General features: G+C 40.5%; 1 protein-coding gene across 9 annotated transcripts; it reads right to left on the bottom strand.

Moving 5' to 3' along the window:
* Positions 1-81: 81 nt before the first annotated feature.
* Positions 82-12,879, bottom strand: LOC117490256 (transcription elongation regulator 1-like). 9 transcript variants are annotated; one of them, XM_034139900.1, is made up of 22 exons: positions 12,823-12,879; positions 11,300-11,531; positions 10,731-10,871; positions 10,174-10,435; positions 9,843-10,085; positions 8,712-8,795; positions 8,435-8,494; positions 7,521-7,718; positions 7,268-7,374; positions 6,852-6,940; positions 6,609-6,769; positions 6,337-6,424; positions 5,935-6,070; positions 5,129-5,218; positions 4,894-5,012; positions 4,415-4,565; positions 4,076-4,240; positions 3,351-3,533; positions 2,582-2,776; positions 2,389-2,472; positions 1,993-2,093; positions 82-876 (listed from the first exon to the last, which is right to left on the bottom strand). In XM_034139900.1, the coding sequence occupies exons 1-22, from the start codon at positions 12,867-12,869 to the stop codon at positions 675-677; spliced, it is 3,138 nt and encodes a 1,045-aa protein (XP_033995791.1). In that variant the 5' UTR covers positions 12,870-12,879; the 3' UTR covers positions 82-674. The 9 variants fall into 9 exon arrangements, with proteins under 9 accessions (XP_033995791.1, XP_033995792.1, XP_033995793.1 ...); XM_034139901.1 differs by having other exon boundaries at positions 2,597-2,776; XM_034139902.1 differs by having other exon boundaries at positions 9,843-10,049.
* Between the last annotated feature and the right edge of the window lie 5,081 nt (positions 12,880-17,960).

The raw sequence follows: 17,960 nt of genomic DNA, 5'->3' as shown, positions 1-17,960 counted from the left end.
ATATTGACTTCTAGTGGAACAATTTCTGTGTCTGAATACCCAAGATAATATGCAACGAAAACAGAAAATCAGGACAATAAATTGAAAAAAACAGTGGAAGTTTCCTTTATTTCCTTCAACAGAGAAATTGCTGCAACATCGGAGTAAACCACTGAGCAGAAACTAACATTCACACTGAGCCGCTGAAACAATGAATGGCAAAGTGGAGCAGTAAGGCTTAAGGACGCCTCAGTCACATGCACACACACACGCACTCATGCACACACCACACAGACTCGCACACTCACTCATTCTCACTCGCACTAATTTTCCTTTACATCCGTTATCTTACACCTCTCTGTGGCTGCTCGTGCAGCAGCCTTATCAGTATTCCTCTCCCTCTAATGTGGTCAGCCAGAGACGAGGGCTCAAGGGTCACCTTCAGATCAGGTGACCTCAGTTTCCTGCCTTAACTGCAGGGCAATTTCAGGGCTAAGAGGTGACATTACACAGAGACCTTAACCGTTCATCTCTATGGTACATCTCCAAGCGACATGAGCCCCAGCCATAACACTGTGAGGCCAGCCGTGGGCCTGAAGGGCGGGGAGATCAGGGGGGAGTTCAGGGGAGATCATGCTCTGGCCAAAGGGAAGGCGAGGAGGAGTAGGACCCGGCCAAGAAGATGATGTGATTGGTCACTTGGTGGAGCGTCGGGTGGGCTCAGAGGCAGTTGGGGGAGGAGGCGGGCCACGGCGGTCCAGGTCTTCGATGTAGAACATGACGAGCTTCCTGCGCTCCTCGGGTACACACTCCAGAACGAGGTACCGCTTATCGTTCTGAAGAACCTTCTCCACATCCTTCAGGTGCTGCTCTGACTCCTGGATCAGCTTTCTCGACCTGAGGGAGGAGAGGAGGTGAGACATGGGTAAGGCACAGGATGGTCATACTATCCTCTGTGAGATTCAAGGACAACAACTGCTGTTCTGATTTAAAGGGGAACTATCATGCAAAATGCACTTTTTTATGTCTTTTATACATAAATATGTGTCCCCGATGTGTCAGGGAACTCACGTAGCGTCAGAAAAGAAAACCCTCTCTCTTTTCCTCCGTACCCACATCTCTAAAAACGGGGGGTCCAACGGAGCTGATCCAGATTTGCATCCGATATGACGTAATATCGGAAATGTGGACCCACGGCACAATCAGAAACGTTGCTATCAGAAACAATGCCCGACTGTTTTGGACGGTGTTTACATTAGCATCGCTAACACTCAGAGCTAACCTGTATTGGAGAGCATGTGTTTGAAGAAGCAGGAAATAAAAAGGAACTCACCTTGTGGTATAACCGGCAAGAGAGAAAGCCTTTGAGCTCCATACTGTTTCAGAAATAATCCTTGATAATCCATGATATGGCGTTTCATCACGGCAGTATTTAGTTTAGACAGTAGCTGCCGGGTCCCGCATGAGCTCAGCCCCCTCCTTTTTAATTTGTTATCAATTTTTATTTTTTTAAAGCTTTATACCCAAAATCAGCACTTTTGAAACAGGAAGTGAAAGAGGGATATGAGGCATGGCTAGAATGGGTTTACCGTTTGGTATTTTGAGCAAAACACTTCATAGACATGTTTTTTATATATATATATTTTTTTTTTTTTTTTCTTTTTCTATTGCCTAAAAATAGCATGATAGGTGCACTTTAAGTTAAAGTCTCTCCTTTAGAAACAATTTCGTATAGTGAGACTTTGCTAAACTACACAATTATTTTAAATATTTGGATTGGCTAACAGTAAAAGAAAAAATTGACACAGTCTATAAGTAACACAATATGTGTATCACCATCACATCCTGTGCCATCTACATGTCTGCAGCTTATCTTGACATCTTCTTTTGGGGCCAAAAACTATTTCAAATGTAGACAATACATTTGATGTAATACATGTCCAACAAAATATGACACTTACGAGACACTGTTTTCATTTTGCACATCTAGCATGTAAGAGAAAGTGTACTGACCTGTATGTGATGAACTTCGTCTCCTTCAGCAGAGTTCTGAAGTCAGCTTTGGCTGTGATGTACTTGTCTTTGATGTAGTCTTCAAACTCCCGCTGTCTCTTCTGCAAACACAGATTAAACACATCAGACATCAAAACTCACATAAATCACACCAATACAAGTTTAGGACATAAATATCAACCTCTCTGTTGATCAATTCAGAGCTGGGGTTTGGATTTGATGAACAATGACAGGAAGAGTTTGATATTTTCTACTTTCTTATCGTGCAGTGCAACTACACAGTATGTCTTGACCCGTCACTAGAGTCAAAACACTCTAGTATATTTAGTAATTGTTGTCAAGTGACTGTTATATTTTCATTTAAGAATTCAAGAAGCATAGTAACTTAAGTCTTACTCTGTCACTGGAGGAGAATTTAATACAGCGAGGGTCCTCCTTGATAATCTTCTTCACCTCCTTCCATGTGGTTGTCAGTGTGATCTACAACACAAATACATTGATGATATATTACATATACATATAACAATATACATTTTTACACTGGTAATATTTGCTCATTAAAGAAGACAAGTTTGATTGCTGTTGGCACCTTTTTACTCCTCACCATGCTGGTCTCATCTAGTAGCTGCCGGAAATGTTCTTTCTTTTTCTTGGCCAGTGCTTCTACGTGTTCGTTAAACAGCTTCTCCTTCTCCTCTCGCTCCAGCAGTGACGCCGACTCCCAGCGATGGTCTTTCCGCAGATTCCGACGTGTGTCTGACCATGCTGCATCTGAAGATCGTACCTTAAGAAGGATTAAAAAAACAAAAACACTATTAAGGCAAGTCCTAAAGTAAATACTTGTTGGCTTAAGTTTTATACTGAATTTGAAACAAATATTTTTTAAATTGGAAAACTCCTTACTGGGCTTCTACATCAAACATATTAAAACAAAATACTTAATTGGAATAGTGGAGCTGCAATTTAAAATGGCTTAAGCACCCCCTTTTTTATATCTCTAATAAAGAACAAACCATGCTCTGTCTTTATTTACATTTTGAAATGCTGAAAAGATGGATAATTCTGTAAATATATTTAAAAAGATTATTGTACACTGCTGATTCCAAATAAAGTGACATTTTTTTAAATAAAAAACCACGAGTATTGTGCTCCTGCAAACAGACTTTAGAAAGTGATCTTAAAGATTCTATATGATTATATCTTCGGCCAATCCATTTTTCTTAGAAAATCTTGTTAAACACGATATATATGATGATGCACATAGATTAGTAATTACAAACAATTATCATTTGATGAATACATTTTAAACACATTAAAGCAACTTTCATGTGGAAATTAAAAGCTGCAGGGCCTCTCACCATATCAGACATGAGCGCTTTGAAATGCTGGATGGCCTCCTCCCTCTTGTGCTGCTCCCTCTCCCGGTCGATCTCTTTGGTCTGCTCTGAGCGAGCTTTCTGCACCTCCCGCTCCCTCTCTCTGAGGCTGGCCTCGATACGAGCCTGCCGCTCCAACTCTCGCTCCTTATCCACGTCCACGCACTGTGGAGGAGAAACACGTGTCAGATCTGTTTGTCAGGTGATGTCGACAATGAGAACTATGCCTCGAAATAGAGCTGCAGACAGGGTTCATACACTTTTTCACCAATGATTTTCAATGACTTCTCCATGACCTTTACCTAATTTTCCATGACCAAAAAAAAAGACTTTTTCTCAGCGGTACCACTGAAAATTGTTTATAACATGGAACAGGAAAATAAGGTCTGCATATGAAACATGTTGTAAAACAAATAACTTACAGTATTTATTATCATTATAGTATTACTATTTCGGCGATTAGGTAAAATATAAATTATATTTGATGCAACTTTAGTTACATTTTCATGACTTTTCCAAAAAATAATAATATTGTTTTCCATAACTTTTCCAGGGCCTGGAATTAGCATTTTGAAATTTCCATGACTTTTCCAGGTTTTTAATGACCGTATGAACCCTGTGTAGACTACCTGTCAATCACACGTACTTGATGTATTTATACTAATGGTGTAGCAGTTATTTTCCACACAGAAAAGCCATGCTCCTACCTTGGCTTGTTTGTCCATGTACTGTTTGAACAGTTCTTCTCTGAGTGCAGAGCTCTCCACACCCTTGTATCGTGGGTCAGTTTCGAGCCTCTCTTTTAATTTGCTCCACCGCTGGCCTCCCTCTATGTGCTGCTCACTTAGGAGATCGAAGAAGTCTAGCTTCACCTGAGAGCACACACAAACACACAAGAAATTAGGAATCTCTCAGACAACAAATGATCAGCAGGAGGCCAGAACCCCTGCAGATAGACCTGTAGGTTTTATATTCGTTATCAATTGACCCCTTTCACCTTAAAGAATGATTAATATGACACTGATATAAATGTGAGCGAGTGATACCTTCTCTCCTCTGGACTTGGAGTCCTCTTTCTCTCTCTTCCTCAGAGCAGTGATGAACTCGACGAAGATGGCCTCCCTGTCCTTCATCTTCTCTATGGTCTTAAACCGCGGGTCTCGGCCGTGCTTTACTGCAAATTCACTAAACGTTGTTCTGTAAAGATAGGAAAATCAAATAAATCAGTGTCAACTTGTGTGAACAGTTTCAATAACAGTTTAAATAATTTCTTTAAATAATCTCTCTCAAAATATCAAATTATTACTAACTACTAATAATATATCAGGATGTGAAATATTGCTGGTATTCACCAAAACAGCAGAAATGGTTTAAATACTGTTTAAAAGTCACATATATGTGGTACTTTTTACTCATGCTTATAAACAGAAACACAAAAATCTGAACTCTTATTCTTACAAAATAGTAATGTTGCAATAAGGTTGAAAGTAACTTATCAATACTTACTTTAAAAATACAAAAATACCTTGGTGTGAACTTTGCCTCCTCCATCATCCTCCTGAACTCGTCTTTGGCCTGCATCAGCTTGTTCTTCTTCTCCTTCCTCTCCTCCTCCGCTCGCGTCTTCACATACTGATCAAACACCTGAAGTGGATATAATCACAAAGCTATGACTAAAGAAGCCGATACATGACACAATGCTGTGAGAGTGACAGGGAGGGGAGGGAGAAAAACGCATCAGAAAAGGAAATGAACCGAACCTGTTTCCTCTCTTTTGGGTTGAGCAGAAGGTAGCGAGGGTCAAACACTATCTTGTGAAGCTCTTTGTCCCAAGTGGAGAACGCAGACACCTACAGGTCATACGGACAACGCTGGCATTAGGGTCAAAGAAAATAATAACAAAATAAACCAAACACTTGAAACAATGATATGTGACCCGCTCTATCGAAATCAGTCGGAAGTCGCAAAGGCTCATTTCAAAATAAACGTGGATTTGCGCAAAAAAATAGTTGTTCGGGTGTTTTGTTTGATTTTAAATAAACAAAGTCTTGGCTTTCAGAATATTAAACTTGTTTCGGCAAATTCAGATGATTAATACAACTTTGAAGCTTGTAACGGCATAATCACAAGCGGAGAACGGAGTAACTTTACGTCACAGCAGGCATAACAACAGCCGGTGTTTCTCGTGAGTGTTTTCCCCGGGAAACAAACACAATACACACAAATGCAAAAATACACAAACACACACACACACACGCGAGCCAGACCAGTAATCCAAACGAAAATATTTTCCCTCCGTACTACTTTGATAATTTGCTCCGCTAATAATCAATCAGATCGATGGATTCCAGAGAAGAGGAAACTTTGAAGGCCCTTTTCTCAAAAGGATGACTCGGTGACAGTCATTATATAATGTGACATATTTTGCTTAATATTTGGAGTACAACAACAATCCTGATATCATCAGAAAGCTAGGAATCTCCTCTTTCATACAACTAAAAATGTGTCTTCGGGTCAATGCGACTGATTTCGATAGAGCAGGTCACATATGAAAGATTTGTGTTACCCCTCTCTCCAGCAGCATTTCTCTGAACTGGGTCATCCGGGCCTCTAGCGGGACGACAGCTCGCTCTCTGGCAGCTCTGAGCTCGGCCTCCATTGCTGCTTCCTTCTCAGAGTCCGCCTCCTTCACCTCCTCCTTCCTGTGAGGGCAAACAAAGACTTGCATTAGAGCAATAACTTCCCACATCATATTACAACTCATATATCAAAGTTTTGTTAAATATGCCAGTAAAGAAGTCAACAGTTGATTACAAATGTTTTTCCACAACAGGTTTGCAAGGACGTTAAAAACATTCCTGATTATGGCCACAAGTATTAAAATGCATGCTTTCTAAAAACAGTTGGTCCATGTCACTTCAATAGACTATTGAAAACCATCAGGTAAGGGCAGTCAGGTATGACTTACTTCCTCTTTTTGGCTTTGGTGGGCTCCTCATCCTGATTCTCTTCAGTAGCGATGGCTAATTCTGGCTCCTCCTTATTGACACCTGGGACTGAACACACAGACATCATATAAATACTTCATCAACTGCAGCAAACAACATTTAAGAATAACAGAGCAGCTATTTCTTACTTGGCATAAAAACATCAATCCTGCTATTAGTGTACGTCTCAAAACAATCAAAAGTACTATGTTGAATGTCATTATCCTGACTGCATGTGACCGTTTGTCCCCACCCGTCTTCTTGACTTCCTCCAGGCCTCTCTTGTGCGGCGGCTCCTGAATGTGCTTGTCGACGTCAGCGCGGCCGACCAGCTCATCGGGCCGGTCCCACATGGACAGCCGTGTTGTCGGGTTGTAGAAGAACACGCGCTCATCCCCCGTCCATACCACACACCTGAGATATAGGAAACAAGGCATTAGGTTTTAGTGCAGCAAAGTGGAGCTGCAGGATGCTGTGGTTGGTATGTGGTGTGTACCATGGCGTGCCGGGGATGGGGTTGGTGGCTACAGGTCTGGCTTTCTGCGCTGCTTTCTCCTCCTCCGTCATCTCTTCTTCTTTAAGCTCCTTGAATAAGACACAAAAAACATTCATTTCCATTACTATTTAAATTACACTTATAATACCTTAGCTTTATTCATTATTTTCTTTGGTGATGTCTTTGCAATAATGTGTGTGTTTCGTATTTGATTATACCATATGTATAGTTATGTAGTATAATTCATGTTGTGCAGTTTATAAGATTTCTTGCATGCTGAAAAATTATAATAATGTAACCCCTTAACAATGTGCTTTGAGATTATACTGTTCTTCATTAAGGTCATAGCAACAATGCCCTTTGGAACACGAATGTTTTAAGTGTTCATTAAGTAGGTAAATCAACTTTTAAAATACCTCCTTCTCATTATTAGTGTTTTCCATTTTGTTCTCTTCGTCCTCCATCTCCATCGCCTCCGCTTCCTCTTGGGCCAGACGCTCTTTGATCCTTTCTGCTTCTTTTTCTGAAGACGGGGAAGAAACAATAATGAGATGATTAAAAGTGCTGTTGTGCACATCAATAAGGTCAGTAAACATGCTACATATCATTCATAGCTGCTGAACACTTGTCAGGCCAGAACAAGCCTGTGTTCTCATCTGCAGTGCCTACCTTTCTCCACTAGGGCGGGGGGTTTCACCCAGGTGGACTCCAGTGTTCGGTTGTTGTAGTAGTATGTTTTCCCGTCAGCGGTTTTGTACTCTGACCACTCGGGGAGATGCATTGATCCGGCCATTGAGACAGGAGCGGATAGAGTCAGCTGTGGGTGCATCATCGAGACTAAAGGCGGGCCCATGCCAGGAAGCATGCCTGTTGTCAGAGAGAAGAAAAAAAGACCATGATCGTCTGAGACTCATATTTTTGTCCTAGCAACTAGTAGCAGTTGTGGTGGACTAGAAAAGACATTAGTTTGTTAAACAAAACAAGATTTGAGACAGAGAACTCCACTGATTAAAACAATTTGATTCACTACAACTCAAAAATGTGCCTGTTCATTTAAAGCTTATTAAATCAGTGAGTGAATACAAATAATGATCATGTTATGGAACTGCTCAAGACTTAAGATGTCTTCAGGGAATATCACACTACTATAAACACAAGCCGCATACACAAAAACAAAGCAGTGACCACACACACAAATACACACTCATAACCATGTCACAAAAGGAGACAACAACCCCAACATGTAGCCCTATCTGCAAGGTTGCTGCATCTCTACTGGGCGAAAGCAGCTAGCGTTAAAGGAAACCTAAACAGGAAACCCCCATTTACTTCAATTCAGAATTTAAGGTATCACAAGGTGAGTAATTGATTTACTAATACATTTTGGTGGGTGAAGACTTTTAATAAGAATCAAGCTATCTGTCGGAATAGAGGAAATGTCTACTGTGCTATGGATGGATCATGTTCACATCATTCACCGTCACTGTTTTGGGGTTGCCATATATACCATATGACTCATGTAGACATCATTCACTACCATGCCATCTACTGTAGGTCTGAGAGGCGAGCGGCTGGGTGTTTACCGTTGGGGCCGGGGCCTGCCTTTACACAGGGGGCACCTACTATCTGCATCATTGCTACACCTGCAAGAACAACGGACAAGCAAGCATCTGGTTGAACACAGCAGGACACTAGACAGGAGCTACCACGGTGTGTAAGAGTTTGTGTGTGTGGCCCCTGGCGGAAAAAACACACGCCTGAAATGTGGGTTTTGCATTTGTCTTGTGTCATGTTTATTAGCCTGTAATGTAATTGTGACAGATGTTAGGAATAAGCACAGTGTAAGTTAGATTTACTAACTTAAATTCTTTTGGAAACCATAGAGAGGCCAAGTCCCTCCCATGTCTGTGCCTCCTATGGAACCGTCTTTAGGAAAAAGTTGCACTGTAGATTTTGGGGCGAGAGACAAATGATTTTTTTTATCTTTGTCAATTTCAAAGTTCATTTTGAGGTCAAGAAAGATGCATTTATTTGTAGTTCTGTGTAAAATGGTCAGTCTAAATACATTTCGCCACATGGTGATCTACCGGAAGGGGAGGGACTTCCCCTTTCTATTAATACAATAACAATTTCAATAGAAAGAAAAGAAAGAAAAAACCTGATATTAATATTATTATTATAGTATTAAGAGAGATTAAGAGCTTCTTAGAAAAATTGATGCCAGAATGAGGGACAGAGAGAATCAAACAGATAACAGAGGGCAAAAGTGACAGAAAAACTGGAAAGCAAACACACAGGAGCATTTACATTAGCACATACTTCAGTTTAAGCCAAAGCACCCAAGACTTGTAGTGTGAACTGTGAACAAAATTTCCTGACAAAACTGTGCTGAATGAACTGACTAGAACATATTAATAACCAGGAGATGTTTGTTGGGAAGTCTTTAAGAGACACTTGTGACATGCGGGTGTCTCTATAGTCCTTCCAATAACAGCTCGACTTGGAGTCCACTGGCTACACTAAGGTTTTGTCCGTTATCACAGACTGAATATTAGTTGTCACAAAATATTTCCTTAGCTAAGTAGCGCAGTAACAGTAGAGTAATCCCAATTGGAGCAACATCATACTTTCTACTATAGTTGTCCTACCAAGATATTTAGGCCCTGATTCTAGTTCTTTAATATAAGGTATCGGCCAAGTCTGATCCACTACTTATATTTACATAGCAGCAGGTGAGGCCTGTGTGCAATGCTGATTAAATATGTATCTGGCACATAGAAATTACAGGAGTAACCTAAGAAGTTTGGCACACCTTACTTTAAAGGAGATACTCTCAAAATGTCCTGGTTATCCAGGCAATATAGATTGCTGCAGTACTCTATTTTTTTACTGGAGTCCAAAATAAGAAATCAGCAGTTCCTGTATTAAGTCAGTGATGGCAGCTAGATATTGTGGCTTGTTTGTTTCTTGCTCTTAGTTGGTGGTTCTTACCTGGTAGAGGGATGTGCATGCCCGGCAGTGGGACTCTGAAAGGAGGCACCATCACAGGGGGGAAGGCAGGTAGTGCTGCAGTGGGCTGGCCCACATTGTGGGGCAGCCCTGCAGGCAGCAGTGCCATGGTCTGCACCGCCGTTACAGGTGATGGCACCGTGGAAACTGTTACCACAGTGACTGGAGACACAGCTACATTTGAAGACACTGTGGCGACAGGGGGTAGGTCTGCTACAACAGGGGCTTTTTGTAACACAGAGACAGAATGGAGGGATTTTTAATTTGTGTTTGTGTCTGTGAGTGTATGGTTGATGTAAGAGTGTGTACTCACCTGAAATAGTCACAGAGGGGGAGTGGCTGGAGGAGTCTGGACTGGAGGCGAGTGTGCGGGAGGGGGTCGTGGAGAGGGCCTGAGTCTGCATGGCTGCTGTGCTGCTGGCTGTGGTGTTGACACTGCTGGAACTGCCAGCTGCCGTCACATTTGGACCCGACCCCGCTACAAGAAGAGGGTTCAGTTCGGACTGCTGGATGATTTTTACACCATCTGGTTTACTCCACGATGACTCTCTAGTCCTGGCGTTGTAGTAATATGCCTGTGGACAGGATAATGGACAAAAAAAAACGTAATAACAAATAATAACCACAATATAAATCATGGCAACAGCATAATAATTATAATTGTACCCCTGTATTCATAACCAATTATATTTTTATAGAGGAAAGTTTATTTCAAGTCTAATATTCATCCATTCCACATCACTAGACCTTACTTTTCTAAATTATAATATACTTTTGTGAACTTCAAAATACTGTAAAAATCAATAATTAATTCTCCATGTCATTAATAAAGGGGCCTTACGATGTGCTTAAGTATGACTTTTGGCTTACCTTTCCCTCAGACGTCTTGTTCTCTACCCAGATTTCCTCTGCCGGGGCTCCAGATGCAATAACGGGGGGCATCCCTGGAGGAAACAGCATCCCTGGGGGAGGCGGCAGGTTCCCCATGGGAGGCGGAAGGAACGGAGGTCTCTGCAGCAAAATATAGAGACAGAGCATTACATTTTCAGACTGTAAGCGGTAGGGCTAGGTAAACAAATTGCCCACAAAGATTTCTGGGTGTCAAGACAGAAAAGCAGTCGAAACAACTCGATCGTTAAATAAATTAAGTCAATTCAAATCGTTTCAGTCATATTCCTCCTTGATTCTGTAATATGTCTTTTTTTAAAGGGATTATAGTGATGTTACTGTGACAAATGATTATTTTCATTATCTATGTCTAGTCAATTGTGTAAAGTCGAGAAATGTTTCCAGCTACATTCTGTAAAAGATTTATTTTACTTTTGCCCGTCTTGCTATAAATGCAGTGTAGCAGATCACTGCAGGCAAAGTTAAAATTACTCAGCCAACACTAACGTGAAGATAAACATGCACTTCTTATAAGAGTTTTGGACATTCACCTGTAGATGTGGAGGTCCGATGGGTGGTGGCATGCTTCCTGGTGGTGGGATGGGCGGCATGTTGGGGTCAAAGGGGGGGCGTGCGAATGGGGGGCGTGGCGGAGGTCCCCTCATCATCCCAAAGGGGGGTGGCGGCGGCCTGAGGAGAGGTGGTGGGCCTCGTAGCACTGGTGTCTGGGCGGGTGCGGGGGCAGGCGCAGGGCTGCGAAACCGCACTGCCTGCTGCACCATTCTAACGAAGCAAGACAATATCAAGTTACTACACGTGTTCAAAGGCAGAGCACTAAGTAGCATCTACAAAAACCTACTATATGAGCACTCTGATCAGTACTTACATACTAACACTTTATATACCGGATCTTTTCACCATAGTCTTACCATACCTGCATATGTCTATAACCTCTTACTATTAGCATTACCTGTATTTAGACCAGCAGGATACATATTTGTTTGTATCCCCTGCACTGCCCTCTATGTTTGTATGTACTGTTTATATCTAGTGTATTTCTAAATCTAGCTGTTAAAATCAAATCTTATTTATTCTATATTTCATTCGGTTTAATATGTACTTAACTGCATTTTGTTGTTTCTGTACACTGTGCACACAACGACAATAAAGTTGAATCTAATCTAAGAATATGTACAACATCTATGCATTGTTTAGCAGTTGCTTATCAATCAAGATATTGTTTAATGTAGATCTTTACAAGGGGGGATGATGCAGTAGCTAGGCTAGTTTAGCAGACTATAATTATATTACAAAAAACTTTGTAGCAACTGTTAACTGTAAGCAGTAAACTATTAAGCATGCATGGTATTGTATGGATACATTTGCGCTGATGTGCCTACAACATATGAGCAGCAGGAATACGCTTTTAAAGATGGAATAACACTGTGACGTGGTAGATGTTTTTGCTACGGAGTCAGTGGGTGTAGCACCCTTTTAACTGTAACGCTATGTAGCTCTAAGTTGTTTATTATTCCACATGTTCTTTAGGGTGATATCCTGTTGATCAAAACAGTACACACTCAGGTTCTCAGGTTAATCAAACACTCAGTTGGTCTCGTTTATAACAAAACAGGCTTACAGCACCCCAGTCCATTCAAAACACTGAATTGACCGAGTTGTGCGCTCCTGCTTACTAATGAATATAGCATAGCTTAGCTAGCTTGCAATATGGCATTAACATTTAAAAAGCACACTTAAAGACTGGATCTGTGTCTGAACGGAGACTCAAGGCATGTTGAAGGAGGCATTCAGAAGGAGAAAAACATCTGTCTGTGGATGTCCATGTTTACCGCGTGGTAAGAAATCTGAGAGCAGAGACCAGCCGCTTGGAAACACAGGCTAGTTAGCTGCAAGCTAGTTAGCTAGCAAGGCTACATGCACAAGTTAAACGGCTGTTTATCTCCACCTTATTAAACACATACAACGCGAAACAACTTCACAGGAAAGCGTGGCTTGTGGCTTCCTGTATACTGAGCGCACATTCATTTTAACACTGTATTTGCTATTATCTGACCTGTTGTCGCTGAACCCGATAGCCTCGCTCTCTGTCTGGTCCGCCATTACAGGAAAATGTAACCACTCTCTTCCTGGAAACGCCCCTAAGTGGTTTCTACGTCTAGTATTGGCTAAACGTTTCTGTCAGACAGAGCGTAGTTAGCTCTGATTGGATCATGTTTCTCACACGGAGGTTTGGTCAAGCATTCATTGGCTCCAGTTTTTCACAATGTCTTTGTTCACACTGTAGACTGTACACATACACAGTATGCAGGATGTAGCTGACTTACTGCACTACCACTTAAACCATTAAATTGTTCTACTTCTGTGTGTTTACTGTGGTGATGCTGGTAGATATTTTTATGCTATGATTATTTCTGTTAAAGTCCACTGTTGTGAACAGATGTAAAAGGACAGTGATAAATTGAAGGACGAAGTGCTTTCTCAATAATGGAAAAATACCATTATATATAACAGTAAAACAATCATAGGGACATATTTGAAGATAGATAATTATGTTTCAGTAATATTTTTATTTTGCATGGATACTAAAAGGTCCCATTGAGATGTGGCCAAGAACAACAACATTGCTGAGTTTCAACAATTAAATTAAAACTTATGACCTGGATGGAAGATTTCAGCATTAGAATTTTTTCAGGGTTACGATTTTTTTAAGTTTTAGATGACTCGGTTATTTATTTCATGCAGTTTTATTTTCATACTTTAGGTACATGTTGATGATAACACTTGTGTGCTGAACATCTCCTAGATCAGTCCAACAACATAAACATCATCATCATATTTACACTCCACTTAGATTTCTGACAAAGGCTGTTGACTGGGGAACATATTAGTCTGCTCAGGTCCCTCTGATGCAGTCATCTGAGTGTTGTGGTAATTCTTCATTCCCTCTGTGGAACATCTGGCATTTGGGTATGAGCACACAGGAAATCAATTAGAACATGCTTCAGTTCAATATGTAAAATAAAAGGTATTGAGTTGTGATTGTGTGAATCCTACAACCTCTTAAAGTATTACATCACAGACGGTGTGTAAAATGTAAGCAGCTTGCATTGGTAAAAATCTGGCTTTTTAATAAATATAAGAACACTTGCACACAAGACCAAATAACTGTCAGCTTTCTGCTGCATTAGAGAAAACTAAAATAAACAGTGCTTTTGCTTGTCCATGGAATTGATAGACATGAATTTAATTATAATAATATTGGCAATGGATGGAGCATTGAAAAACATGAACCAGCCCTAAATAGTCACTTATCTGAATTCACTGAGGATGTCTGACCTTGAGGTGGGGATCTGTGCCCTTGAGCAGAGGCCCATTTGATGATACTGGCAGGAAGGCGTGTGGGGATAGTTGTAAACTTCATAGCACATGGGATATGGGGCCGCACTGGGGCATGGACGCATGGACTGAGCTTGAGGACAGGCACTTGAGAAGGAAACACCTGGGTCCTGTCCTGCTGTCTTTTTTGAGGAAAACCGCTCGATGTTTCTCTTCCTCCTGGGGCGATATTTATAATCTGGCATGATATGACAAAGCCAAGAGCACGAGTAAGTGAAAATCAGATGTTGACCATGCATATCAGATCAGATTTAAACTGAAAACCTACTGTATATCTGCACACAGGACTCTAATCAGCTGTGTAAATGTCCATACCAGGGAAATGCTGCCAGTGAATGTATTTCAGTATGTCAGCCACTTCGTAGTAGGGCCTCTTCTTCTCCACACTGAGTTTGGACCACTCGCTGCCCAGCAACTGATAGGTGTACGTCATGTTGACTAAAGAGGCATCTTTTTTAAGGGCACGCCGATGGATGCTAGCCCAAATGAAGTAGGCATTCGGGGGCCGTTTAATGTGTCCATTCTTGTCTGGGACAGTCTGCAACCACCTAATATCTGAAGGTGATTTTTTTTGGAGACACAAACAATGAGTTAGTCAATTTTTTATTCGAATTTAATCAGCTATAAATTGTCACACATGTACACGGCACCGCCCACACTGGGATATCTAGACACTTCATTAAACCTGTAATAGTGGATCATTGGGCAGCAGCAGGGCCCAGGAAATAATTAAATTCAATTCAAGTTTATTTATATAGCCCAAAATCACAAATCATATTTGTCTCAGAGGGCTTCACAAATCAACAAACACAATTGGCAATGTAAAACAATGTAAAAACAACAAACGTATCTTACAAGATCAATGCGAAAATACCAATTTAAAAAGGAACATAACACAATGACACAAATACAGTTAGTACAATAATTACATTTCCATAAAACGAAGGGTACATGAGGATGTATATAAAAGGGGGTTTAAAACCAGTCTTAACTGTACGCTGTACTAAAGAGGAAAGTCTTTAACCTACTCTTAAATGTGTGGACACTCTCTGCCTCCCTAATCGTCACTGGAAGTTGATTCCAGAGGAACGGGGCTTGGTAGCCGAAAGCTCTAGCACCTGATCTTTTTTTGTGGACTCTGGGAACCACCAACAGACCTGCACTCTAGGATCTTAATGCCCTGGAGGGGCAATAGGAGATTAAAAGATCCTGTAGGTAGGATGGTCCCTGACCGTTGAGCGCCTTCTATGTGAGTAAAAGTATTTTAAAATCAATCCTGGACTTAACTGGTAGCCAGTGCAATGCTGCTAAAACAGGAGTGATGTGGTTCATCTTATTTGTTCCTGTTAAAACCTGTGCTGCAGCATTTTGTATTAGTTGAAGGGTCTTTAATGATGAGTTTGGACAGCCTGATAAAAGGGAATTCCAATAATCCAGCCTGGAGGTGATAAAAGCATGGATTAGTGTTTCTGCATTGTTGTGATTTAGGATGTGCCTGATTTTTGCAATATTCCGTAGATGGAAGTATGGCAGTCCTTGAAATTTGCTTTATATGGGATTTAAAAGACAAATCCTTGTCAAAGATGACACCAAGATTTTTTACAGTTGTGCAGGAGGTCAAGGTAATACCATCCGAAGAAATTATGTTGTTGGATAATTTGTTCCGAAGGTGCTGGGGGCCAAGTATAATGACTTCTGTTTTGTCAGAGTTTAATAATAAAAAGTTGCAGGTCATCCATGTATTTATGTCTGTGAGGCATTCTTGCAGTTTAACTAATGGAAATTGTACATCTGGTTTAATTGATAGATACAATTGCGTATCATCTGCATAACAATGAAAATTGATGGAGTTATTCCTTATGATATTGCCCAATGGTAGCATATATATGATGAACAGGATGGGTCCAAGTACAGACCCTTGCGGTACTCCATGACTGACTGTAGTTTGTAATGAGGATTCATCGTTGACAGATACAAACTGAGATCGTTTTGAACCAGCTTAGTGCAGTTCCCCTTATACCTATCAAAAGCTCTAATCTTTCGAGTAGTATGTTATGGTCAATAGTGTCAAAGGCAGCACTCAGATCTAACAGAACCAGAATAGAGGCAAGTCCATTATCAGATGCACAAAGCAGGTCATTTGTGACTTTAACCAGTGCTGTCTCTGTGCTATGATGTTTTCTAAAACCTGACTGGAATTTCTCAAATAAACAATTTGTATTTAAAAATTCACACAATTGTGAGGCCACTGCTTTAATAATGTGGGGCTCAAAAGCAAACTGGCATCTCTAAAAAGTCCACACACTGTACAGTACTTGGTCCATTTGGGTAATTACTGCCGCCCATTGCATAATACAGTGTCTTTATTTTGGACTCAAGTGAATTTCAATTTGCTACCGGATTTAGCATCATATTTTTGTTTATTCTAGTCAGATCTTTTTACTTTGTTTATCATTGATTTTGACTTATTGTTATTGTCTTAATTTAGGATGACTTTAATGTCAAAATATGACTTAGACTATATCAATTTTGATTTGATTAGCTCATAAATTATATTTAAAAACATTTTTTGACTTAGTGTCTCATCATTTTGCTTCCACCGTTACAATTACTGTATGCTTTCCTATCTCTCTACATACTTTCACACCATCACACACAGGCACTATGGGGTATTGTACCTTCCTCCGTTGGCACGATAGTAAAACTGATGACCTGACCATCAGCTCCTGTGGGTGAGGTTGGGGTGAGGTGGACTGGATCTTGGTTCAGAGGGTCTCCAGCTGCACCCTGCCTTATCTTTGAGACCCGCAGCGGGACCAAGTAATCCCTAGATGGAAAAGGGTTCAAAGTACTGACCTGGAAACAGTTGTGGAAAGTAAGAAGTGCATTTACGGTAAATACAGATTCAAAGTACTTGTAGTTTATTATTATTTTCATGTGACTGCTACTTTAAAAAAAAAATTAAACTTTGTTTTTATTGTTTTTCGTTTTTGTTACAATAATGAACAGACAAACAATATGAAAGCAGACAGGGTCATCCTGGGTAAAAATAAACTTACTATGTTTTAGAAAATATTATACATAATATACATACATAAAATACGTACTTGCACACACATCTATACAATCGTATACACACTTAGATGCTCTAACAGTATGTGCAGACGTGTATACATATTTAGGCATGTTGGGCTAACAAAGGCACTCTGCTACTTCACCACAACGTTTGTTCGATAACTATAGTGACTGATTACTTTGCAAATTGATGAAAACTAAATATAAACAACAAACAAATGATGACGTATTTGAAGAGGCTAAGATAAACTTAATTAAACCCTTAGGGGAAACTCACAAACTACCCAGCAGTATCCTCAATCGTTATAAAATAACCCAAAAGTATGATGTAAACACCTTTCTGATGATGATGATTATAATATAGGCCTACATCAGCCTATGATAGTATTACATAGGGAGTTTTTCTGCATTGACTACTTTGGCTTCTGATGCTCAAAGAATATATTTGTTTTACTAAAGTAACATTTACAATGCATTACTTTTGTTTTCAATAGAGTAGTGAAAGACACTGACCATTGGGGGCTTGTAAGTGTTGACCCCATTTCCGGTTAAGTCCAGCGGATGAGTCTGATCCGCGGATTCGGTCTGCAGGCACTGAGAGGCGGCCCCGGCTGCCGGTGTCCTGGCTGGGTCCTGGCCCGTGTTTCTGGTTGACCATAACGATTTTATTTGAACTCTCATTGTTATTATTTTTATTGCAAGGACCGTCGCTGTAATTCC

Source organism: Trematomus bernacchii, unplaced genomic scaffold (genome assembly GCF_902827165.1).
Source record: "Trematomus bernacchii unplaced genomic scaffold, fTreBer1.1, whole genome shotgun sequence".
NCBI lineage: Eukaryota > Metazoa > Chordata > Actinopteri > Perciformes > Nototheniidae > Trematomus > Trematomus bernacchii.
Note: the sequence above shows the minus strand (reverse complement) of the source record. Positions and strands in the feature narration are given on the sequence as shown.